Raw genomic sequence first — 25,342 nt, 5'->3', positions numbered from 1 at the left:
TCCAGCGAAGCTTTGCTTTTCTCTGAGACTGACCCACATAGTATTGTCCACAGGGACATTTGATGCCGTAAATAATGTTTATTTAGTCACAGGTGGCAAATGATTTCAGCATGATTTTTCTCCCGGTGTGGGGATGGTTGATGGTCGATCCTTTCAGCACATAACTGCAGTTGCTGCAGTGAAGACACAGAAAAGTTCCAAAGCGTTTAGTGTCTGGTTGTTTCTTACGTTGTCTCGTTTGTACTAAACTGTCTCGGAAATTTCTGCTACGTTGATAGGCAAATGTTGGTGGTTCTTTAAACAGAGCCTCTGTTTTTTGGTCACAAGATAATACTTGCCAGTGCTTCTTTATAATTGATTTGATACGGGTGCTTTGTGTTGAAAATCTGGTGACAAATACCAATGGTGGTTCCGTTTTCACTTTTCTCGTGGGTGTTAGCAGTTAGTTTCTGGTCTTTTGGTTCACCTTATGTTTGGCTTCTGCTATTTCTTCTGGTCTGTATCCACGTTTCGAAAACTTCTCACCCATCTCATGAAGTTCTTTGTCATAATCCATAGGATCACTAATGATGCATTTCACTCTAAGCATCTGGCTGTATGGCAGGTTTTTGATTAAACTTGGTTCATGAAAACTTAGTCTGTGTAGTAAATTATTGCGATCTGTTGTTTTGGTGTATATGTTAGTCTTGTATTCATGTTCCATAGATTGTACATTTACATCAAGAAAATGGATGTTGTTCCTGGAATGTTCATGAGTGAACTGGATTTTTTCATTGATTGTGTTCAGGTATATAAAAAAAATCCATCAGGTCTGTCTCTGTGCCCGTCCAAATGCCGAATATGTCATCTATAAATCAAACCCAAAAGGCCAATTGTGGTTTCCATCTCTGATGACTTAGTATATGATCAGGCTCAAATTTGTGCAAGAATGTGTTAGCATATGAGGGGGCCATCGTGGCTCCCATCGCAGTTCCTGTTATCTGCATGTAAAACTGATTTCTGTCTTTGAAGTAAGAATTTGTCGAAATGAAGTGTAATAAGATGATGATAAATTCCTTATTTGCTTCTATGTCACCTGTGTTGAGGAGTAGCCATTCAACTGCTTCAATTCCCGAGTCATGTGGAACAGATGTGTATAAGTTCTTGACGTCAACAGTGAACAAGATCTGTGACGGTGAATGTGGTACAGTAGCCAGTAACTGAAGAAAATGCATAGCATCTTTAATATACGTGGTAGTTTTCTGGATGAAGGGTTGTAGGAAGTAGTCGATGTACCTTCCAAGTTGTTGTAATACACTGTTTACCCCGGCTACTATTGGTCTTCTGGGAGGATTAGTGAGATCTTTGTGTATCTTTGGTAGCATGTATAGATTTGGAATACGTGGATTCCTATTCAACAGAAACTCATATGTATGGTGATTTATCCATGCGTTCTCCTCAGCTTCATCTAGAAGGGTCTCTAGACTTTGTTTGATTCTTATTGTCGGAAGCAAACCACACTGGAGGCACCCTTGTCTCCCCCTTCTTACCAACTAGGTGAAAGTAAGCCAAACAACCAAAGAAAAACCCTTCCAAGCCGCTGGTTTTCCCCTCTGCTGTGGATATAACCTAGGGTGGGAATACTTTAGAAGCTGTAGCTGTGGCTCTCCCGGCCATACAATTAGCTCCTGGGATGGTAACCAGAAAACAGGAGGATGGTACCACACAGACGGGCCAACTTCAGGGACAGCTAGACAACTGGGAGCACCTGGGAATCAGCCCACTGTGAGTAGGATAACGAACCACAGGGGCCAGAATTGACTGCCATTGCTACAATGGGGAGACAGACTAAACCATATACGGAAGAAAATATTGGAAATGTATTTCATACTGGCCTCCAGATACCCTACCGCTCGACAATGCCCCTTTCTCCTTTCCAACAGTCGGGTGTATCGGGTCCTCACTACTTCAGTGGGACTGATAAACAAATAGCTATCCTCACTACCGCACAACAAATATGCCTGATCAACATTATACTACAGCGACCGACAACCAGACACATTCTTTCCACCCCACTTAAACACCAATATCCCTGGTCATAATGGAACAATAGGCCTTTCTTGGCATATGCCTATACCAGCTCCCCGAGTGGAACTCTTTCCCCTTCTTGACCCTATTAATGTAACCCAGAGGGCAGCTGGCCCCCATCATGTATGCCATAGCATACAGGAAAGCACGCAAAGGGATCTTGCAGCCCCTACTAGTGGATCAACTCCATTTCATATCACGGCTGTAGGTAGGGGCAATCTTGTTCATACAGCTGTTCCCAACGCTACTAACTTTCATGCATTTAACCCCTTACCCCAGCACGAGCACGTAGAGCAACTTCCCTTGGGGAAATGGGTAAAAATAGAGGAACGATATCCTTACCAGAGAGCCCATTTATGAATCTCACCTTACTTCTTGAGCTGTGGTCCAAAATATCTGATCTCAGTGACTTAAGCATGGAGGACATGATTCATATTGAATTACCTACAGTAGATAGCCGAACAAATTGGGCATTGTTTGAATTAATTTCCATTTGGTAGTTGCCCTCCTGGGCGCGTGTGCCTTGGAGCTCTATATTTGGGCTATGTGCTCACATAAGGACATGCTCCATGGATAATGACCCTACACCTAGGACTACATCAGTTGGCCACAACATGTGCACTAGCATGCTAACCACAGAGCGAATCAGCCTGCATGCCATGATTGATGGAAATAAGGGGAAATAAGGCATGTCTGAGAAAACAGAAGCACACCATAAATTGGGTCTCAAACACTGAACACCCATAGGCTGCGCTGACAAGCATCGGGGAGATGTGCGCTATCCTGGATGTGCTGCAACACTAGAGGCTCCCATTCCCTTTTAACTCTTCTCCGGGATGCATCTTACATCTCAGACAGTGACGCATTCATGTTGCAGGAAGCATGGCAGAGGGAGGACTTTTATCTGGATGACTGCCAAATATTGTGTTGTAATGCGACAAGTGGATTGCGGGTGGACCTAAAGGGGGCTGGCCATAGGTGAACGTGTGAAATACAACCTAGAACATTACCTTGTTGGTGATACCACCCCACCTACTAGTCCTCTTGTCCATTCCCACAACCCCCAAGTGCCTAGAGACTCCAATACTGGTCAATGTCTATAACGCCCCTGGGTGAGACTGTCCCTGTGATGTTACCTGTATTATTGAGGAAACCGACCAACTCCAATGGCAGAGTGATTATCGCTGGTGACCTTAATTCCCCATCAAGGAAATTAGATCAATTCTACTTCCTCCGGTATATCTAACAAACACCACCAGAGCAGCCAGAAGTGGTAAGCTTTGATCGAGGTATTTGACTTCCAGTGCTTTAACATAGATGGTTGAAAGGGGAAAGCAATCAAGCCGACCTGGATCAATGGCAGATCCAGCTCTTGTCTGGACTATGTATTTATTGATCAGAGATTAATGCGAAACTGGGGTGCACTACAGGTAAACCATACCGGCCTTTGTGAACATGCAATTTTGAACTGGTCTTTAACCTTCAATTCTCCTCAGACTTCCCATTCCATCCCTCCCGAAAGCCACTGTTAATTCTCTTGGTAACCGGCTCATATGGACTGAAAGAACATCAATATAATATCTAGTTATATTACAGAAAAATAGCAAAGCGTGTCCCAATGGTTACCTAAATCGAACTAGGACTTTAAAGCAATGTTGGGCTCCTTAAGACATGTTTTGAGTTACACGAAAAGGTCGAATGGAGGGAAGCCCCAAGAAGAGTTCCCCTTTGATATGTTGATACATACTAGGAAAAAAAGAGCGTTGGCTGGCATGGGCACAAGTCAGGAGGAATTCTATCCTGACTGCTACTGAGAAGGACAGGCAAATAAGGAGCATTGGCACTCATTATAAAAACTGGCTAAAGCTTCACAAGACTTTTCTTTGCAATCCCAACTGGAGGCTTCTCTTCAACCTGCTACACACTAATGACAATAGGTTTTGGGCCATGATTAGAACCTACACTGCTGACTTTACTCCTTTAGAGATTAATATCATCTCGGAACCATGTTGGGCAGCTGCAATAAGGAACTTGTATTTTAAGGCCTGTAACATCAGTGTTATTTCATTCTCTCGCCCTAAACTAGAGGCGTTGCAGGATTTTGACGTGGACGATATTCCTTACAAAATTAGGGATTTGAAGAATTCCAAGGCCCCAGGACCAGATGGAATCGCCAACACCATCATCAAAGCCAATCTGATATTCTGGGCCAGTACATTGTACCTTCTCTACTCACACATCATTAATACTGGAGACATCCCTGACAGCAGAAGACAATAGGTGCTGGTCACAGTTTATAAGAAGGGCGATAAGACCAACCCTCTCAATTATAGGCTATTGGCCATGCTAGACTCCAGCCAAAACATATTTGCCACCCTCCATAGACAGCTGAATAAGTGGGTGGCTGAGCGTGGCCTATTAAATAGGTATCAAACTGGTTTTCGGAAAGATCATACAACCACATTAAACATCTGTGCACTTCAATGTCTGACTGCCGAACTGGATTTGGGAGGGGGAGAAAGGGAATTGTATGCCTGCTTTATAGACTTCTCAAAGGCCTTTGATACTGTGCCTCGGGATCGCCTCTGGGCAAAATTGATAAACTAGGGCGTTGACCCAGGTTACTATATTTGATCAGAGAACTCTACACAAACAATAGACTGATGGTGCATGTAAACCAAGCAGGCTTAATCTCCAGGCTCATTTTCATTAACCATGATATGAAGCAGGGATGGTTTCTTGCTCCTTTATTCTACAACCTGTATATATCCCGACATGGCCACAGCTATTGATAAGGCCAGAAATGTTCCTCAAAAATTGGGTGGCACTTCAGTGCCATGGCTCGGCTATGCAGACGATACTTTTTTTTGGACCACACTCCTATTGGTCTGAAACCTTCCATCACGGCCTTGTCTACCTATGTCCAAAGGAATAACCTCATCATTATTATTGATAAAACCAAAATTGTTACTTTTGGTACTAAAAAGGAGGTAAAAGAAAACCTTTGTCTGGAAAGTGGGATAAGTGGCATTGGAAGTAGTTGTAAACTACGTATATCTTGGCTTCCCTGCCAAAGATTGTCCCAATAATACACACTATGGAGATTACACTATGACCAAGGTTCTAAAAAAATGGTGGACTCTGCGAAAAAGTGTTGGGAGAAAGGGTGGATATAACATCGAGGGCATGATTTCCATTTATAGAACTAGTGTGATACTCAGGATACTACATAGCACTATTGGAATACCAAAACCTAAAATGAAATGGTTGGAGACAATGGAGGCAAACATTCTTTGCTCTATTCTGGGGTCCCCAATGTAGTCCCTATTGAAGCACTGCAATTGAAACTTGGCCTCACCTTGTTAAGAGAGCAATGGTACCGATTGCACTGTCAATTTCTAATATCTCTTTTGTCCACCAATCTCAATACAGATTTTCTGAAGGGTCTAATTGTGGCCACTGTAACCAAAACGATACCAACCCTTATGGGAGCTTCCACTAACCATTTCTTGAGAGAAATCAACATAGAAATCACAGACTTAATTGTAAAACTAATAAGGCATACTGCAGTCTGGGCTACCCACTTCAATTTATGCTGGGTACACACCAAGACCACCATCTCTGATTTTTTTAGACAGGTACTTAAATACAACACAACATGCACATACCTAGTTAAGCCCTGCCTCTATCCACTTATGAGATGGATCACTTACATGCGTTTCAATATCCTCCCTACTAGAGAGCCTCTCGGTCGCTGGACTGGGATTCCATATGAGGAAAGGCTCTGCCGTTTCGGCTCCTGCAAAGTTGAAACCATATGGTACCTAATCAGTAGCTGTCCTATGCTATTGAATCTATTTATCTAGCATGATTTTCAGTATTGAAGCTCTAAATACGGACCAGTTCTGGAGCAATTTATACAGTGCGGAATCCCTTACATGTACTGCAGCCGCATTCCATATCTGGAAGGAAATTCTAGTCAGTATTAAATGACTTCCTATTAGAATAATTACTCTGCACCTGTGGAGAATTTTGATATGGTTTTTTAAGGAAAAGGAAATACTTAATGGTCTTCTGTCTGATTTTTACTCTTTTTATTAAGATGTTAGGCTATAATTGGAATGGTTTTTAACAGGTTGGACCTTTGTGACCTAATTTTACCAAGCTACTCAGGATTTTATCCTTAGGTAATCCTTATCCTTAAGCTTAAGGTTTATAATTTTGTCTAACCAAATGCACATTACATTTTTTTTTTAAGCATTTCCCACCTCTTATTAATACCATCATATAAAGGGCTTGTGACCAAACAATGACAGATATTGTTCGACTCAAAATGATTCACTAGAATGATCAATCTAACAGGTAAAATACAAATGTCAGGTGTGCAAATATTTAAGAGCACCTTTTTCTGTTTCTTCGCCACACCTTCTTGATCCTCTCAACCTCCTCCTCCGTAACCTCTTTCTGTCCTCGGCCTCCCTCCTGGTCTTCTCCAAGCTCTTCCTTAACCCCCTTCTTGACTCAATCTGCCTCCTTATGTCTCATGAAGCTTTTCTTTCAATAATTATCCAGCTCTCTCCAACAACTGCCCTCCTAACACCTGCAGCAATGCTTCAAATGTTACCTCCTTCAACTTCCTCATGGATATGGTACACTGCCCACTGTACTGGCTCCAGGAATAAACTCCTACACAAGGATATAGAGTCCTGCTCACTAAAGCTACACCCTGGATATATTGCCCTGCTCATTAGTCTGGTGCCAGGTATAGAATGCCCAGGCTCACAACCGTTTCTCTGCCTATACATTCTTAACAGCTTCACTTCATACTCTGTTCCTCCACTCCCCTAGAGGCTCTTCTACCTCTCTCCAGCTATTCTTCCACACAGACTGCTCTCCACTCCACCAACTGATTATGTTGGGAGTTGTATTTATACTCTCGAAACCCCTTCAATGGGTGGGCAGCCTTGCAGAGCAACAGGCTGCAGCTCTGACTGTAAGGCAGAGCTCCGTCTAGATTCGTGTTTGGACTTCCTTCCTATGCCTGCTTAGGGTTGGGTCTCACTGGAACAGAGGTTATAAGGAGTGTGGCGTCCAGCTTTGATTTCACTACAGCAAATGATTTTCCCTATCTGCCTGCTACTTTTGCCCTGCGGCAAACTGAGTAAGTCATGGCTTGCAACTTTACCTTCTGTGCACCCCTGGTAATACAGCTTTCCCCTGGCCCTTGGTGGGAGCCTGGCTGTGTTGGTTATAGTTTACCAAGTAGTTTGATTGTTCCAAACATATGGAGAGGGAGAGAGGCTGCAATTTTATAGTTTCCCCTGTACTATCTTCCCTGGGTCTCATACCACATCTGAGTTGGCCCACTCGCAGCCCTCCCACCCCCATTTCCCTCATCCCTACCACTGCAATTTTGGTTCCCTAGTCCGGTCAGAGATTTGCTTGATTAAGCCAGAGGGACTATGGGAGTTATGGTCCGGTCCTTCCTGCACTATGGAAACACCTTGGATGACGTGGGGTGTGGTAATTTCTATTAGGTGAGTAATGTAACCGTCCCCTGCTATGAGAAGAAGGTGCTGCGAAGTGACCCTGAGGGCTTTATGGTCACCAGATAAGTACCCCCCAGGATCCCAGCAGAGGATCTCATTACATAGATGCTCAAAAAGTATGGTATGCATACACAAACAGTAAAGGGTTAACATGAGCCCAACTCGCCCCAAAAAAAGACAGCTTCTCTCAGTGAACTATAAACTTTACAGGTTTTGTCAGGCGGGAGTAAAAGGTTAAACAAATAGGAAGACCTAAAATAGTCATAAATAATGTTCTATAGGTTACAAATGTTTCTAAAACTAGAAATAATTACTACATTTTGTGCTGTTCACTGTACCAGCTTGCAACAGCGCCTTGATGCCCGAGGGTTTTGTGCACTTAACAAATGTAAAAATAAATACAATAAAGATAAAACGTAAGGCAAACTCATACAAAAGGTAGAATAAATAGTGTATTCTTTTTCAAGACATGCCGTGTAGTACATTTCTACACCTTATAAGACGTTGGTGTTTTGAATAGATGCCAATCTTAAACTTCGGAGAAGCCAATGGAACAGTATATTATTTGTAGATGTGTTAACAGTCAGATATAGTCACATATGATACCTTAACAGTACTGTTGATGCTCATGTTGAGCTCTGAACAGATAGTTGCTCTACCAATTCACCAATTCCTACAAGGGTTGCTATCTTGTTTTATATATCAGCTTGATTTCTTGCAAAAGAAGAGTCTACGGTCGTCCAACATATAACATTTCTATATATCGTTAAATGGGCACGCCTCTGCTCTAAAGGCCATGCTATTCCACTATCCTGAATACGAAAATATAGGAGAGAACGAAAGGTTTTTGCTGATCTTGAATATTTTTTTCCTTTCATACCCACAATCACGGAAACTAGGCAATTACTGTATTTGTCATAAGTCAACAATGAAAAAAACTTTGCTAAAAAATACAAGCACAAAACTTTGCCACAAATGCCCCGTGCATATAAACTTAAATGGGTGAAACTCACATTCTGAGCGTGGGGAAGATTGCAAAACAAATCCGGTGAACGCCACACCAAAATAATTTCACAATTACTATCATTTGTGCGAGGTCCTGTACAGAAAGTGCAGAAGAAAAGAACTGTGCACATGCATGCACCACTTTTTTGTTTGCATCACTATTAGTACCCATGCCATCGGAACACCAAAACGTGGAATCTATTCACCTTAAACGACTGTTTGTAGATATATAGATCATACCCTCCATCAATTTTCTTGGTCTTGCTGAATAAAATCAAGTCTTCAAACAAGAACACGTGTCTTAAGTTCTTTTTCCTTCCACACCAAACAATAAATTCATCCTGACATCTCAGCTGGCCTTGTTCTTTAAGATTGACCTGTTTGATAGACAAGATATTAGAAATATTAGTAGGAGCTTATGCTTCTTCATCTGGACAAAATAGATAAATTGTCCTTAAAGACTGCTATGCTTTAACATTTAACACTGGGGCTTGAGCATATGCACCATGACACTGCAGAAGGCTCAAAGATCTGACCACAGCTGAGCCAATGATTATTATTACATTTATGATATTTTTTTTAGCACATACCTAGCTTCGAGGAGCAACAGAGTGCTTTACAGAGTTATACAAAAATACAGATACAAAACAGAGCACTTTACAGAGGTAACGGAAATGGATATACAGCAGGGGTAGGATACAGATGGGCACAGTGGTGGGTTACAGCTGTACCAGGGTGGCATGAGAGGGGTGGGCAGCGTCTAGCGAATCAGGTGGCGCGTGCGTGGGAGGGGCACGTAATGGCCTAGGTGTTGAGGAGGAGAGACTGCCTGAAAAGGTGGGTCTTGATTTCTTTTCTGAAATGAAGGAGTGTGGGGGTGGGGCGAGTCTGATGGGCAGGAGGTTCCATAGACATGGGGCGTAGGCAGAGAAGCCTTGCATCCTTAAGCACTCTGTCCAGAAGCACAAGCCTAGGGGTTTGGTCAAGTATATAAACAAATACATCCTTGTGATAACCATGATAAAAATGTGGAAACCAAAATAATTCGAGGATTTTTGCTTGCTTTCCAGGGAGCGGTTGCAAACTTGACAAATTCAGATTTCATGCAACTCCTTCTCAATGTTGTTGAGAGCCTAGTGATACAAGTAGAAGGGCTCTCTTGCCTGCGTTTTCTTGAGCATGGCTTCAACATGTCCCAGTTCACCATGCACTGTGTAAATTCCAGACACACACCTCGGGAACGGCGAACACCTATCACCAGCTAGCTCTCCTTTGGGCGCTACGGCCCAAAGAATACAGTTCAGTGCCACAATAAATTTGGTCCAATTGTTCAAACAGCTTCACCACCTTTTCCTTCTCATGCCTTCCTGAACATCTTATCCCCTGCCCCCACCCCAACTATCTACCTGACTTTGCTCCTGCCTACCGCAACTGCTTGTTCTAATATACTTCTCCTCTGCATCCCTGACAGGCAAAGCACTTTGATGTCATAACCTATGGCAGGAGGCGCTATATAAATGCAAGGTAACAAAACATCTTGCTGGCTTCAATAGAAACACTGCACTTTACTAAGCACCCATTTCCGCTCATCAGTTCTGAAATGGGTACTTGGGGTGGGGCGTGGCTTGGCGCCATGGTGAACGGTCGGGTCCGGTGAAAGCTCCCGGCCGCAACCGCGTGTTTACCTGTAATGCCCCAGTAAAACTCAGGTTTCGTCGAACAAAGTCAGCGTCCTGCAGAGCCGGGAGGCTTCTACTGCCCATGCCTCAACCTCGCCGCCCTAAACTGGAGGGGGACCGAGTTTGAGCCGAATCCCCCGTGAGATGTTTCAACGTTGGCGGCATCCCAGGATGGCAGACTGCTGAGCGGCGTAATCTGGCCTCCCCTCTAGCGTCCCAGCTGAGCGGGAACTGCAGGAGTTCATTTTGGAGCCAGTCGCAATCTTTCCTCCTGAATCGGCAAGAAACTGAGCCCTCCAGCACCCCCGCCTGAGGACACATCCGTGTCCGTGCAGTGCACGACCACAAAAGCAGCGGGTCCCTCCTCCAGACGGGGCCCTAAGAGCCCTCCTGTTCCGGCGTGGGAGGGCCGAGGCACCGGGTCCGGAGACCGGCAGCGGGGCGAGTCCCGTCACAGAAAGCGGCAGCGCGAGGCTTCGCCTCCTGCCCTCTCCGAAGTCAGCGACTCTCTACTACCAGCAGCCCGGGGGAGCACCAGCACCTGCGGTGACCGCAGTATCTGCATCCGCAGTGCCCGTCACTTAAAACAGCGGGCCCTGCCTCCAGACGGGGCCCAACGAACCCTCCCGCTCCAGTGTGAGGGAGCCTCCGGCGACCATCTGCAGCGTCGGGGCAGGTCCGGCCTCGGAGTAGCACGGCACGGGGCCCTGCCTCCCTCTCCGAACTCACCAGTTTCCCCCCCCCCCCACTGCGGCCCGGAGGAAACAGCAGTGCCCGACAACGCAAAGCAGCAAACACTGCCGTTCTTCCGACGGAACCCAGTGGCCCCCCGCCCCCGTTCAGGTGTGAGAAGGCCGGCGCATCGGGTCTTGGGTCCCTCGGCAGCGGTGGAGTGAGTCCCGCCATGGAGGAGAGGGGCGCGGGGCTCCCCCCCCTCCCGGATCCACCAGCTCGCCGTCACCTGCAGCCCGCGGGGGTCCGTGGGTGACCTAGAGCCTCCTGCGTCTCGGCTGGAGTGACCTGCCGCATCACGTAGGAGCTCCATGGGACCGTGGGTCATCCTCCCCACTCCGGCTCTCAGGTGAGGAGGTGGGGGTGCCCGCTCAGCCGTGGATCCCTCCAGGAGTAGGACCTGAGCACGAACTCAAAAAGGAGGCCGCGTACTCCCTCCCCCATTGAGTCCCACGGCCCTTGGGGTCCCTTCACTCCCTCCCCCAGAGACACCATCCAGCCCCCGGAGAAGCAATTCGCCTGAAGGCGGCCTATGGCCCTGCTGCCTTCCACCGGAACTCCAAGACTCTGAAAGAACACAGCAGCTGACTACTTGGCTCGTCCCGCAGCAGAGACACCACACAAGCCTTCCTGGCCGGGGGTATGGGGTCAAAAGGGGGCCCTAGCCGTTCTAAAACAACCCACCCAGGGTGGGGGGTGGACGTGCTCCCGCTTAAGTCACAAGAAGTAATGTCCAGGAATCTGAAATCATCCAAACAAACCGACATAGCGACCTTGCTATCCACCACCATGGGAGAAAAGACTAAGAAAGGGGAGCGTAACAACACTGCGGGCGCACCCCTGGACCCCAACACCGAGCTACCAACCCAAGCAGTGACTAAAGCTGACCTCCAAGAGCTCCCATCTGCCATGACTAAGGAGTACCACAAAGGAACAGAAGAACTGAAAGGCAAAATTTCGTCCCTGGATAAGACAGTGGGGGAAGTCGAAACCAGAACAGAAGAAATTGAAACCACCTTGTTTGAGCAAAACTTCGAGATCGGGGAAGGGGCTGATAGACTCACCGCGCTGGAGGCCAGGTGCGAAGCCCTCGAGAACAAACATGAAGAAGCCGAAAACAGGTCCAGGCGCAACAATATCCGCTTGAGGGAAGTACCAAGTTCTGTCCCCGACGAAGAACTCACCTATGTCAATTACCTATTTCGCTTCATCCTAACACTCCCAGACGGAGCTCCCCTGGAACTGGATAGGGTTCACAGGGTTAGAGCCAGACAAAATGCAAATTCTATGCCGGACGTTCTAGCGAGAGCTCATTTCTACAAAGTCCAGGAAGAAATCGTGCATGAAGCCAGAAGCTCGGCCCGAATTAGCTTCTGAGATGCCAAAATATCCCTGTATCAGGACCTGGCAGCAGCCACTCTCGCAAAAAGAAAAGCCCTTAAGCCCCTCGCCGAATGGTTGCGTGAGAGGAAAACAACCTATCGCTGGGGCTTCCCTACAGCTCTAATCTTCAATTGGGAGGGCAGGTCTTGGATAATCCCCTCCTCCAGAGAAGCCGAGCGATTCATGAATCCGGAGGGCAAGGAGGGGTCCCCCGCTGAAGCCGCAGAGGCCCCGGCGAGACCCTGTGGAGACCCCTCCAGAGCCTGGACCAAGATAACGGGGCGCCGCAGACCCCGAGACCCACCGGGCAAGTCTAAAAGGGATAACAACCGCTGAGCGGGACGCTCCTACCATCTGGGGCCTTTGGGCGGGGGGGGGCCCGCGCTACTTCCTGGCCTGATCGCCCACCTCGCGGGAGGGGAAACCGAAAGACCTTAAGCTGACTCCATTAAACGGATTCTCTAGCCTCAACCTGAATTTTACTGGTCAACAGAAGAGGCAATGTTTGCCTCCAAGCAGAGTTATTACACCGGTCCGGCCGAATGCGCCGTTGGTCCAAGGCTGGTCTGGAAACCTTGTTATTGTTTGGGGGGTTGGGGGGGAGGAGGGAGGGACGAGGAGGGGGGGGGGGAGATCCTCATAAAGTGGGGAGTAGGGCGGAACACAGCACCGGAAGACATGGAACAAGAAATCCTCAAGGAAGACTACGAATCGACATACTTGGGACTCAAAGTATGGGTTCGCTAGACAAAACACTCACTATCACGACTTGGAATGTGCAGGGGCTCAACGCACCAAGAAAGCGGAAGTCTGTGGAACACAAACTAGACCAATTAGCAGCTGACATTGTCTTCATACAGGAAACCCATCTGATTGCGAATACGTTTCCGACGCTACCCGAAATGCTACTTTGCCTCAGCCGCACAGAAAAAGAGAGGAGTCGCTCTCTTGCTAGGTCAAGATCTCCCATTAACGCAGATCACCATCAAAAGAGATCCGGAGGGTAGATTCCTGCTCCTGAAAGGCCTCCTAGTCGAACTACCGATCACCCTGGCGGCAATCTAAGGGCCAAACAAAGAACAAGACCAATTCCTCCGTAGTCTTCTCCCAACTATCACGGCCTTCTGCGCGGGCCACTTGCTAATCGGAGGGGATTTCAACCTCCCCCCAGACCCGAGGGTGGATAAGACGCTCCCAGCCGTGAGGGAAGACTTCGACAAATCCCTGGCCCTGCCTGAATTCCTGTGGGAAACCGAGACTATATACATATGGAGACTACGCAAACCAGGGAGAAAGAGACTACACTTTCTTTTCGCCTGTACACAGAGGTTATTCGCGGATTGACCTCTTGCTAGCCGCTAACACCATGGCCCCCTGCGTGGAGAACATCCAAATCTGACCCATTGCAATCTCGGACCACGCGCCAGTCACGATGACGCTGCTTCTCCACGTAGCTCCTGAACCTATCCCGCGGCAATGGAAGCTGCAAGACTACATCCTTACCGACATAGCGGCCAGCTCCGACCTCGCAGAGGCGATTCAGAATTACTTCACCGAGAACACAACCCCAGACTCCTCAATGGCAACAGTGCGGGACGCCATGAAGCCAGTAATCCGAGGGGTGGCGATGGATTTAACAGCTAGACTCAAGCGCCAAAATCTGATGAAGCAACGAAAGCTGGAGGAAAGACTCGTAGAACTAGAAAACAAGCTCAAACAACGCTATATGAAAACAACGCACGAGAACTAAAAAGAGCAGAAAGAGTTGGAGATCCACTTAGCAGACCGGGCCACCAGAGCACTAATCTATACTAAAGAGTACTATTACCTTAACAGTAACAAAGCGAACCGGCTCCTAGCACACAAAACTGAAAAAGCTTCAAACCAGGAACCACATCCAATCCCTGCTGGACAAAAACGGCTCCTTACATCATCTGGACCCTGAAAAGCTTGAGATAATGGTGCAGCACCACAAGGAAATCATGGCAGGGCCTCTGACGTTAACCACGGCCATTACTCAATTCTTGGCCCCTATCCCAAAGACACAGTCATCCCCGTCACTGTCTGACTTGGAGGGCCTAATCTCAGCAGAGGAAGTTAGCAAAACGAGCTGCCACCTGAAAAACACAATGCCCGGGCCAGACGGGCTATCCTCAAAATTCTACAAGAAGTTTGCTCACTTGCTAGCACCACAGCTGGCAAATCTATACAACTCATTCCTCTCCACTGGCTCCACGACAGCGTCTATGAAAGAATCGATAACAGTACTGATCCCAAAACCGGGGAAAGACCGAACGCAATGTGCATCATATAGGCCCATTACACTCCTAAACAATGATGCGAAAATATTCGCCAAAATACTGGCAAACCGGCGGACCCCTTCCCTCCCAGAGATCATCCACCCAGACCAAGCAGGCTTCATCCCGGGACGGGGCACTCAAGACAATATACGCAGAACCATCAACATCATAGATTCAGCGAACAGGCTGGGCTCAAGGCTAGCAGTCCTCTCCTCAGATGTGCATAAGGCATTCGATATGCTTGATCGGGGCTACGTGGAGGAAATCCTACAGCATTTAGGCTTCATCCCGGGACGGGGCACTCAAGACAATATACGCAGAACCATCAACATCATAGATTCAGCGAACAGGCTGGGCTCAAGGCTAGCAGTCCTCTCCTCAGATGTGCATAAGGCATTCAATATGCTTGATCGGGGCTACGTGGAGGAAATCCTACAGCATTTTGGCTTCGGCCCAAACTTCGTAAAATGGGTCCTAGCCATCTATCAAAGACCTTCTACGAGACAACGCCTTAACAGGGCCAAATCCAGCAGTATAAACATAACCAGAGGCACGAGACAAGGATGCCCACTCTCCCCACTTATTTTCCCCCTATCAATGGAGTCATCCGCAGACAGGGTCCGCCGAAATTCATCAATACACGGCCTCACGATCAAAAGAGAATCCTACAAAATCACCCTATACGCGGACGATGTGCTCCTCACACTCAGCCGACCAGCAGAATCAATAAGAGCCCTATGGCAAACTCTTGAAGAATTCCGTGCAGCCTCAGGGTTCACAATAAACATCTCCAAATCAGTAGCACTGGGCATCAACATCCCAAGTAAGCCCAAATCCAATCTCGAAGCAGAGTTCCGGATCCCCTGGGCAAGAAGCAGCATCAGCTATCTAGGAGTTCAGATACCCAACAAAACTGAGAAGCTGTATAAGACAAACTTCCCGGCACTCATCAGGGACCTGAAAAATGACATCAATCGCTGGAGAAAACAAGAAATCTCCTGGTTTAGCCGGATTACGGCGATAAAAATGAATCTAACCCCACGGCTGCTATATTACGCAATAAGCCCTGCCTGTGGCGATCCGGGAAAAGGCCCTGCGAAAGCTGCAAGGAGAGATTCTGAACCTTGTCTGGGAAGGAAAGAAGTCCTGTATCTCGAAACGCATCATGCGCCGAAGTGCCGCCTTGAGTGGCCTGGGGGTCCCAGATGTAGCGAGGTACTGTCTTGCAGCCCAGCTAGCCCCGGCTTTCGCCTGGAAGCTCCGGGTTAACCGCCCCCGGTGATTACAACTGAAAGAAGATTGGAGCAAGGCCCTGTTGGAATCTCTGCCCCACTCCAAAGAATCTAAAGGGACCCAAGACTTGGGCTCCCTACCAGCAACAAGGAACACGGTCGCCAGTTGGAAAATGGCAGCCCGCCGGTGGAAATGTAGTGGCACAATGGGACCCCTTACACCAATCTGGGACAACCCAGACTTCTCCCACGGGAGTCTCACCAAACCAGTTCACGGAGTGGAGAGCCGGGGGCTTAGAGACTATGGCAGATTTCTTCGAGAATGGCCGCCCTTTAAACTTTGAGGAGTGTAAAGCAAAATTCAAGATTCCGGAAACTGAAAGGTTTCGCTACACGCAACTGTGGCACTGGCTGTCGAACCCGCAGGTCAGGAAACAGGGCAGCAGAGAGCTAACGGCATTAGAACTCACCCTCTCAGCAAACCCCCCCCACCCCCGAGAGGGAAAATCTCTGCACTGTACGAAATGCTAGAAAGAACAGACCCCACTAAAAAAGAACCATATATGCTGAAATGGGAGGACGACATCGGAAGACCGACTGAACCAGAGGAATGGCACCATATCTGGTCCCGCGCACAAAAAAGTTCAAAATGTGTGACAAACAAAGAAATTGCGTTTAAAGTTTGCTACAGATGGTAACGAACCCCTGTAATGCTAAACCAGTGTAACTCAGCTATCTCTGCCCAGTGCTGGAGGGGGTGCTCAGACCGAGGAACCCTGTTTCACCTCTTCTGGTCTTGCCCGAAAGCCACCCTATTTTGGAAGAATATTTTGGAACAGATTAAAGCAATCATCGGGCTCAACATCCCCTGGGACCCAGGAATCGTGCTGCTGGGGGCGACAGGAGACGCCCGTTTCCCCCTAACAGGCTGCCTGGCGGACCTCTGCTCCAATCGCCTCACAGCCGCCAAAATCGCCATCCCCAGACTCTGGAAAAATCCGGAGGGCCCGTCCACGAAAATGTGGTGGTCCAAATGCTGGGAAATTGTGGCAGCCGAGAAAGTCACGGCCATCAGACTAGGCAATAATCCCAAATTTGAACGCATATGCACCCCCTTCCTGGACTATGTGCAACAATTCCCCGCGGTGGCAAGACAGCCCCCAGCTCTGCGCTGGATGGAAACCCAGGACTGAAAAGAACGAAGCAGTAGCTAGGCCTGAGGCGCGACTGGGTTCCTCCACACCCCTGAGCCTCTAAAAACCAACCAGACTAGACTCCCCAACCTTGAAGGACCTGCCCCGAAGAACCCGCCCTAAACCCAGCCAAAGAGTCACACTGAACCTTTGAAACTACTCCATCGTTGATCCAGGCAGTCTTCTGTTCCTATTGTGTATATAGCTCCTTGTCCCCCCACTCCCCTTCCCCCTCCTCAGTTATTAACAATTTTGTTTTTGAAGAAAACGCATGATCTGTTAAGACTCAGTTATATCTAGCACCGTTTTCCTCTCTTAAATGCTATAACAAGCTTGCAAAGTATGTAACACTCAAAGAATCTGTATGGCTTGTTATGCCAAAAATAATAAAAATAATGTTGGAAAAAAAAAGAAATGGGTACTTGGTATAAAGCACAGATGGGGTGGAACTGGCTTAACATAACTGCATGGTTTAAGGAAAACTACTATCAGTGAGATGTTCCAAATATTTTACCACTGACCATAGAGGAGAATATGTCCCTCTAGCAAATCATGAGCTGGAAGTGATGATCGCCAAGCCACCAGGGTATTAACAGCGGGATATGCTCCACCAATTACTGCTTTTGTGTATCATAAATACATGGTTTCTAAAAATATATCTATACAAGCTTTGAACTCAGTTCTTGGAGGAGCTTTACTTGCATATATACATATACACTAGAAGCAGCAGGTCAAGCAGTGGGAGATTATCATGTATAGTACATGTGTTAATCCCACATATGTCTGGTAACCTTCAGAATTGCAGGAAACATTTGGAGTTTTAGCATTTCTCAATCTAAAATCACAATATATCGGAGGCTTAATTTCTTCTGCTGAATTTAGTGCAATTCGGTAGATATCACCAACCAGTGTAGAGGTCAGAATTGTACCTGAGTGGAGGCATGCATAGTGACAGATAACAATGACACACTTTTATTGTGCTTGTCATTACTGTACAGATTTGATTTCAGAAGCTTGAAAGAGACGTAGCAAAAACATGCATTACAACACAACATTGAACTCCCATCTGAATATGTTTTCTGTTTTAGTGTTACTGTCTTGATTAGTCTGTAGAGTAATTCATCAACAAATAAACACAAGAATAGCATCTCAAAAAAGGATTCTTTTAAACATACACCTGACTTGGTTACTACTTATATGTAAAATAATAAATCAGGACCTTAACATTATGTAGCTCTGATTTAAATGTCAATTCAAGATAACATCTAAGGGATAAGAAGTGTATGTAGGTTATCCACATGTTAGATTCCGCACTTCTGGCACAAGACGCCAAGCATTTATTCTTAATTATTCCTCACCTACCTTTGTTTACTCAATTTTTCCTTGATGTGCTCTACGAAGCCTCATCAGGGACAAATACTAATTGGGACACAGAGACCCCAGGTTCCCCAAGAGCATATCGTCAGCGTAGGCAATAACTATGTTGTCTGCCCGCCATCTCAATCTCCCTTACCCCCTCCGTTACCCTTATCTTAATTAGAAGGGGCTCCAAAAAGATGGTGTATAGTAGAGGGGAGAGGGGGCATCCCTTCTTCGTGTCCCTAGAGAGCTCCACCCTATCTGTGACTTCCCAGTTTACTGCTATTCTTATAGAAGGGGAGTTGTAATTGGCTTTAACCATGTTTATAAATTGTTCTCCAAATCCCATGTGCTTCAGCATTTTGAAAAGAATGGACCATTCTACTCGATCAAAGGCCTTTTCGGTGTCTAGTGAGAGTAATATTGCTGGTGTGTGGGTAATGCCTATTTTTTCCATCAGATGGGTTACTCTTCTTAAGTTGTCATGGGTTTGCCTGCCGGGGATAAAGCCTGATTGATCAGTGTTTATTAGTGTCGGGAGGAGGGGTGATAGCCTGGCGGCCAGTACCTTGGTATATATTTTAGCGTCCAGGTTTATTAGGGCTATTGGGCGATATGAGCCCGGGAGAGTGGGGTCTTTATCTATTTTGTGGAACACCAGGACTTTCGCCTCGTTCATGGATGGAGTTACGTTTCCACTGTCTTTGAATGTGTTTAGTAGCCTTGTCAGGATTGGAACTAGTGTATCGGCATATTTTTTGTAAAACGGGGCCGTAAAGCCAGCTGGGCCTGGTGCCTTTGACATAGGGAGGCCCGCTATTGCCCTGTGGACCTCGTCTTCTGAAATCCAAGATTCCAGGACCAATTTATCCTCCTCTGATATTGTCGGCATGTGGATAGATTGTAGGAACCTGTCTAGTTTCTCTTCCTCCGGATGCTCAGTCGCATAGAGATCTTGGTAGAAAGCCTTAAAGGCCTCCCCTATGTCCATTGTGTTTGTTTGTGACTTTCCGTGTGCGTCTTTGATGTTCAAAATCGTCATTGATTTCTGTTTTTCTCGGAGTTGTCTCGCTAGGTACTTGTTCGCCTTGTTGGCCTTGATGTAATAGCGTTGTTTTAGGTAGAGGAGGGATTTCTCTGCTTTTTTGTTGCGGAGCATTTCTAGTTGTCCTTGCACGTGTTTCATTGCCTTCTGGAGGCTTCTTGTGGGGTGTACTGCTAGCTACTCATGGATATCTGTTAGTTTCTTCTCGAGCGTTCTTTCCCATTCATAATGCTGCTTGTCTTTGGTAGCTTTTAGTGCCATTATGTGTCCCCGAATTACTGCCTTGAAGGCTTCCCATACTGTCCCCAGTGGAACTTCTCCATTGTCATTTAGTTCAAAGAATTCTTTGATTTTGTCCCCTACTTCCTCCCCCATCACCTGGTCCGTTAAAATGTCGGATGGCAATCTCGATCTCCAGAGGCCTCTTGCCCTTCCGGGGGTCTGTATATCGAGCCAAAGTGGGGCATGATCTGATAAAGCTATTGATCCCTTTTCGATACCCTGGATCCTCCCAACCAGTCCCACCGATACCCAAAAGTAGTCTATCCTCGACATTGTGTTATGCACGTGCGAGTAGTATGTGAATCCGCTATCTTGTCCCTTTATTTCCCTCCAGGCATCTCGTAATGCCATCTGCTCCATCCTTTGCCTAAGTTGTTTGGATGGGGTCCCATGAGCCTGCATTCCCCCTGCACTCCTATCCAGCCGAGGTTGCCATGCCAAGTTCAGATCTCCTCCCAGCATTACCTCTCCCTTCGCAAATTCCTCTCGTTTCCCCAAGGTGTCTCGGAGGACTCCGTCCTGCCTCGAGTTCGGTGAGTAGATTGCCGCTAGGGAAAGCCTGTAGCCCTCTATTGAGAAATTAGCAAATGCGAACCTCCCTTCCCTGTCTACCCGAGTGTCAAAGAGGTTTGCCTCCAGTTCCCCTTTTACTGCAACCATTACACTCCTGCTCTTTTTTTCCCCTGCATTCGCCTGTGCCCATATCGTGTACCCTCTAAGGTGTACATTCTTTTTGTCCCGTGTCTTAATATGCGTCTCCTGGAGGAGCAGTATGTCCGCCTTCTCCCTTCTTATCAGAGCCTCCATTTTTTTCCTTTTCACCAGCAAATTCAGCCCCCTTACATTTAGAGAAAAGATTCTGAGCTTCCCCATCCCGTCTAATCTGCTGCTTTAGCCTTCGAACCCGCTTGCTGTGATCCCTTCATTCTTCCGGAGTCTCCCCCACCTTGGTTCCCCCCAAACTTCTCAACTCCCCCCCCCCCCCCAACTGGGAACAAAAATTCAACTTTGATCCCGAGGAGGGCCCAGGCACCTATGGTTGCTAGGGTGTTGCGCCTATCGCTCCTTGCCCTCACATGACTCGGGATTAACTGTGTGGGGAGTCCTAAACTCCGCTTCATCCTCAGACCTGGATAGTGTCCCTTCCGGGTTCCCCCGCCAGGCCTCATACTACTTGGTATTCCAAGGTTCTTCTGGTTATTCTTCCTCCGTCCTCTCCGTTCAGGAGGATGAGCTGTCCGTTCTGAATGAGTTTCTTTATTGGTCCCCTGTTGGCTTCCCTGCTTTCCCCCAGCCAATTGGTTTCTTCTTTTGTCGTACTACTTCCCATCCTCTGGGCCTTTTGTGCAGGTCCCCTTTCGTCCTGAGATCTCTTGCATCCGTCTCGTCCATTTGCATGCCCATCATATGGAGGCCTTCCTCACTGGAGGTCACTCTTCTCTGCTTGCCCTCCCACTCGAATAGTAAGCCGAATGGGAACGTCCATTTGTATCAGATTTCTTTCGCAACCAATTCCCTCATCAATGGAGCCATCTCTCTTCTTTTTAAGAGTGTCACTGAGGCCAGATCTTGGTACAATTGTATTTCCACCCCGTTCATCCTTATGTGGTCTCGCTGCCTCGCTTTCCTTAGGATCATTTCCTTTTGTGGGTAAGATGTGAGTGCTGCTAATACATCCCTTGGTCTTTCCCCTGGGGCGCCAGTTCTTTTCGGACCCACCCAATGGACTCTGTCTATCCCGATGTTCTCGGTTTCCTGTGCCTCAATCATATCTCTGAATACTTCTTGTCCCGCACTCTTGAGGTCTTTGTCCGTCACCGATTCGGGCATGTGCTTAATGCAGATATTGGATCTGCGGGAACGGTTCTCCAGATCTTCACATTGAATTTCTAGGTTGTGGGTTAACCGAACCAGGTGTTCTTGTGTTTCACTATACTGTTTTGCTTCCTCTTCTATATTTTGTACAATTCTCTCTATGGTGTCTGTCCTTTCCTCCAGCTTGGCCACATCTATTTTCAACTCTTGTACCTCCTGCTTCATCTCGTGCCTCATTGAGGCAAATTGGTCCTGCACTGTGGACATGAACTTGTCATGGAGCACCATGAACCAGGCCCGCATATCATCCCTTGTCGGTGGAAGAGTGCTCTGGTTTGGGGGGTTAGTGTCCATTGTGGGTTCTTCACCTGCCCTGTCTTTTGGAATCACTGGTGCGTCTGAGGACCACATTTGAAGCAGATTTGTGTCCTGCCTTTGGGACTGCGGCGTGGGTTGTGAGGCACCCCCTTTCTTCTTCGACAGTGACATCTTCCTTGTTTGTGGGGGTCTTGTGCCTTTTCTGTATGTCTCTCGAGGGGGTTGTAGTGGGACGGCTTTGTTAGGTCCCCAATGTATCGGCTAGTAGTGCCCCTTCTTATTGTGCACCTGCCGCCATGCCCCTGTACTGTGCGTGGGTCTGTTTAGTATCAAGAAGAGCGTTTAGGGTTCTCCTGTGTCCACCCAGGGAACAGTGGTTGCCCGAAGTTGTGGTGGGGTCTTGATCCCTCTGCCTTGTATGGTTTATATTGGTATGTGCATGTGGGGGGTTGTGGCGCTGCTCTGATTCTGGATCTGCACCTTGCTTGATTGTTTATATGTGCCCGTCCTGAGAAGGGGGGCGGGGGAGAAGGCCCCTGCCGGCGCGCTCCCCTCCGAGTCCTGGTCTCCTCTCCTCCGAGGGTGGTGCCTCCTCCTTGCGTATGTCTCCCCTGATGTGCCGGGGCCTTGTGTGCTTTGCTGATGCAACCCGCTGCCGCTCCGGCAACGACCGCCGATCTTCCTGCGAGCGTTGGTGTCCCCTTGCTGCGAGTCCCTGTGGGGATCTGCTCGGGCCCGCTTGGCCCACTTCCCTTCTCTGCTAGTCTGTGCTGTGCTTTCCGCCTGCCCTGCCGCAGAGGGAGGGCCGCTCGTGCCCCGCCAGGCCGGCTTTCTGATGCTCTTGCAGCCGCCCCAGTCCCAGCGCTGCGCCTCTGAGGTGGTGCGCGTTCTCCCCTGGCACCGGAGCGACTTTAGTTTCTCTCCAGTGTCGGCAGCATGCGGCTCACCCCCTGGGTCTCTGTGCGCTCTTTTCTTCGGGCTCCGTCTCGGCATGGGCGCGGTCTCCTCCACTGGGCTGGCGAGGGCTCCCTCGGTGGGGGAGGGGCAGTCGCTCCTCTCGGCGGGTTAACTCCCCCGGGGGGTGTTGCTGGGACAATCTCTGGTCGTTACCATGCCTGCTGCTACTTGGATGTTGCGGGGGTGAGTCTGGTGCAAGAACGCTCGGATTTGTGCAATTATCGTGCTTTATTGTTGTCGGCCCGGCTGAAGCGCGGTTTAAACACGACTTCCACTGCCGGCGGCCATCTTGGAATCCCTAGTTCCAACATTCTTTAATTATACTGTTCATATATAGGATCAGAGACCCCTCTTCATTCGTCTTAGTCTCTTTGCTCAATCGCCCCCAGTGTTCCAGCTCCCTTTTTTGGGTTTACCTGATTCATCAACGGTACGCAGCATCTGCCATGAATCACCCCAGCGTCCCAGCCTCGCTCTTTGGCCTCACCTGTTTCCATTGGCTGCTTGGGCGTCCTTCTCATCTCACCGTTCTCACTGCGGTTTATCGGCTGGGCGGGCGTCCCGTCTGCTATATGGTTCCTATTTTGTTTCCTTCCTTCACCTGACAGCTCCTGCTGTCTGTGGCACAAGCGCGACAAACCTTACACTTCCAGGCTTCCCTAAACTGCACCTCCAGCAGCTTCTCTGATCCATGCTGTAGCCTGCTCTCCTTTAGTGTCCCAACCCACGTCGGGAGAAATGAACCTCCCTTTCTGACCCGGGAGGTGTTTTTAAATGTCCCGGCATCAGTGAAGCTTTTCTAACTAGAGTGCAGCATTTCCTTTCCGGTTCTAGCGATCTTCATTACTCCAGTCCTCTTCCTCGTCTGAGTGATATCAAGCAAAGGGGAATGTAAATACACTTGGTGATTGGTCATGACTGGAGGTTCTACACCCACACTACAGTATGCCATACAGGAATAGGGAGGCAAGTGGGTGTTACCAGAGGCTAAAGAAACTGGGAAATACCTGCCTTGACCAAGCAAGGTTTCCCTGCCTCTCCGAAGGTGGTCTTAGCTCATGTGGTCCTTCCACAGATAGCCACCCCCAGGGGCAGAGTCAGGCAGCTTCTGCCTTTCCCTGGCCACATCAGGGGAGATTTTACCCGGTGAAGTAGTGACGACCTCGCTAGATTTGTCACAAAGACCAAGATTTTGCTGTATTATACCACAACAATACAATTGCAACTTAAAGTTTAAACACTCTGAAAATAAATTCTCTGTTTAGGGACAGCACAAATGACAAAACTGGAAATATTTAAGGCACCAAAAACAATTATACATTACTATGCAATTCTGAGATCAATACTCACATCACATCCTCTTATTGCATCCATGGCGAGTAAGTCGTTGCCATGGCGGAGCTGAAACTTCACCATCTCTTCAGCAGCCTTCAGGTCGCTCAGCTCCTGCTCCTGGGTCTTGGTGCACTCCTTAATCATGTCTTTTAGAAGGAGGGCATATTTGCTCATTCGCTGAATAGGTTTCAGAAGGTAGGAGGCCAAGTCCATTTTATCACCCAATTCTTGCTGCTTATTCTGCATGGACAGTAACGAAAAGGACACACGTTTAATTGTGTAGTGCCTATTAAAATCAAATAACCTTTCCTTCTCACCTCCCCAAACTGCTTACATGTAATGACTACCATATCTGATCAGATGTTTTCCCCCATCAGAAATGTGGAGGAAGGCAGTGAAGAAATGTGGGCATTACTGCTTTGAGCTAAAGGAGGCATACTTAGAAGTGTGCTAATAATGCAGGACATCGAGTAGACATCCCCAACATTACTTTATATAAGCTACACAGCTGCAATGTAACTACTCTGTTATGATGGATACTGCATTTATTTACCTGCAAGAGCATCCAGGCCTAAAACACAAACAGGAGTTAGGGATTGAAAGAATGGGACATGGGGAGGCAGCTTGGTGAGGAGTAGATGGAAACATTTAGGCTAATAGAGGGAATTGCGTGGAATGGGGGTAGGGGGGGATACAAAAATGGAAGAGGTTACGCTATCTTTACATCATATTAAATTACATGGGAGGCAGTACAGAATCACCATTGTACCGTTCGTAGACATTAGTAATATTGTCCAACATGCAATGTACCCTTTTATGTGATGCAGTACATGTCAAGTACCCTCCTAAAAATGTATTTCTTTTTAGAAAACTAACTGCACCTCTCCACTCTCTCCGTGGTGTGGTGGTGGAAGCAAGTGGCACTGGCCAGGCACATAGCAATGTACTGCGAGACACCAGAAGGTGTCTCACCCACTAGTCCCCGGGGATCTGTCATCCGGGTGGCCAGGACACGGCCATTGCTTTTGGCTCCAGTTCCTGGTGGTGGACCAGTGCAGGAGCATCACCTGGGTGAGGGGTCTTCGGGGAGG

At 47.8% G+C, this 25,342-nt stretch overlaps 1 protein-coding gene across 4 annotated transcripts in view; it reads right to left on the bottom strand.

The window, feature by feature from the left end:
- Positions 1-25,342, bottom strand: part of PLEKHG4B (pleckstrin homology and RhoGEF domain containing G4B) — a 646,071-nt gene that overhangs the window by 74,168 nt on the left and 546,561 nt on the right. For all 4 annotated transcript variants that reach the window (XM_069620594.1, XM_069620595.1, XM_069620596.1 and 1 more), the window contains 2 exons: positions 24,267-24,491; positions 8,828-8,998 (listed from right to left, as the gene is read on the bottom strand). In XM_069620594.1, the coding sequence (XP_069476695.1) occupies positions 8,828-8,998; positions 24,267-24,491 (396 nt within the window). The remainder of the gene's footprint in view (positions 1-8,827; positions 8,999-24,266; positions 24,492-25,342) is intronic.

The sequence above is a fragment of the Ambystoma mexicanum genome, chromosome 5q (genome assembly GCF_040938575.1).
Source record: "Ambystoma mexicanum isolate Mex_15411 chromosome 5q, UKY_AmexF1_1, whole genome shotgun sequence".
NCBI classification, from domain to species: domain Eukaryota; kingdom Metazoa; phylum Chordata; class Amphibia; order Caudata; family Ambystomatidae; genus Ambystoma; species Ambystoma mexicanum.
Note: the sequence above shows the minus strand (reverse complement) of the source record. Positions and strands in the feature narration are given on the sequence as shown.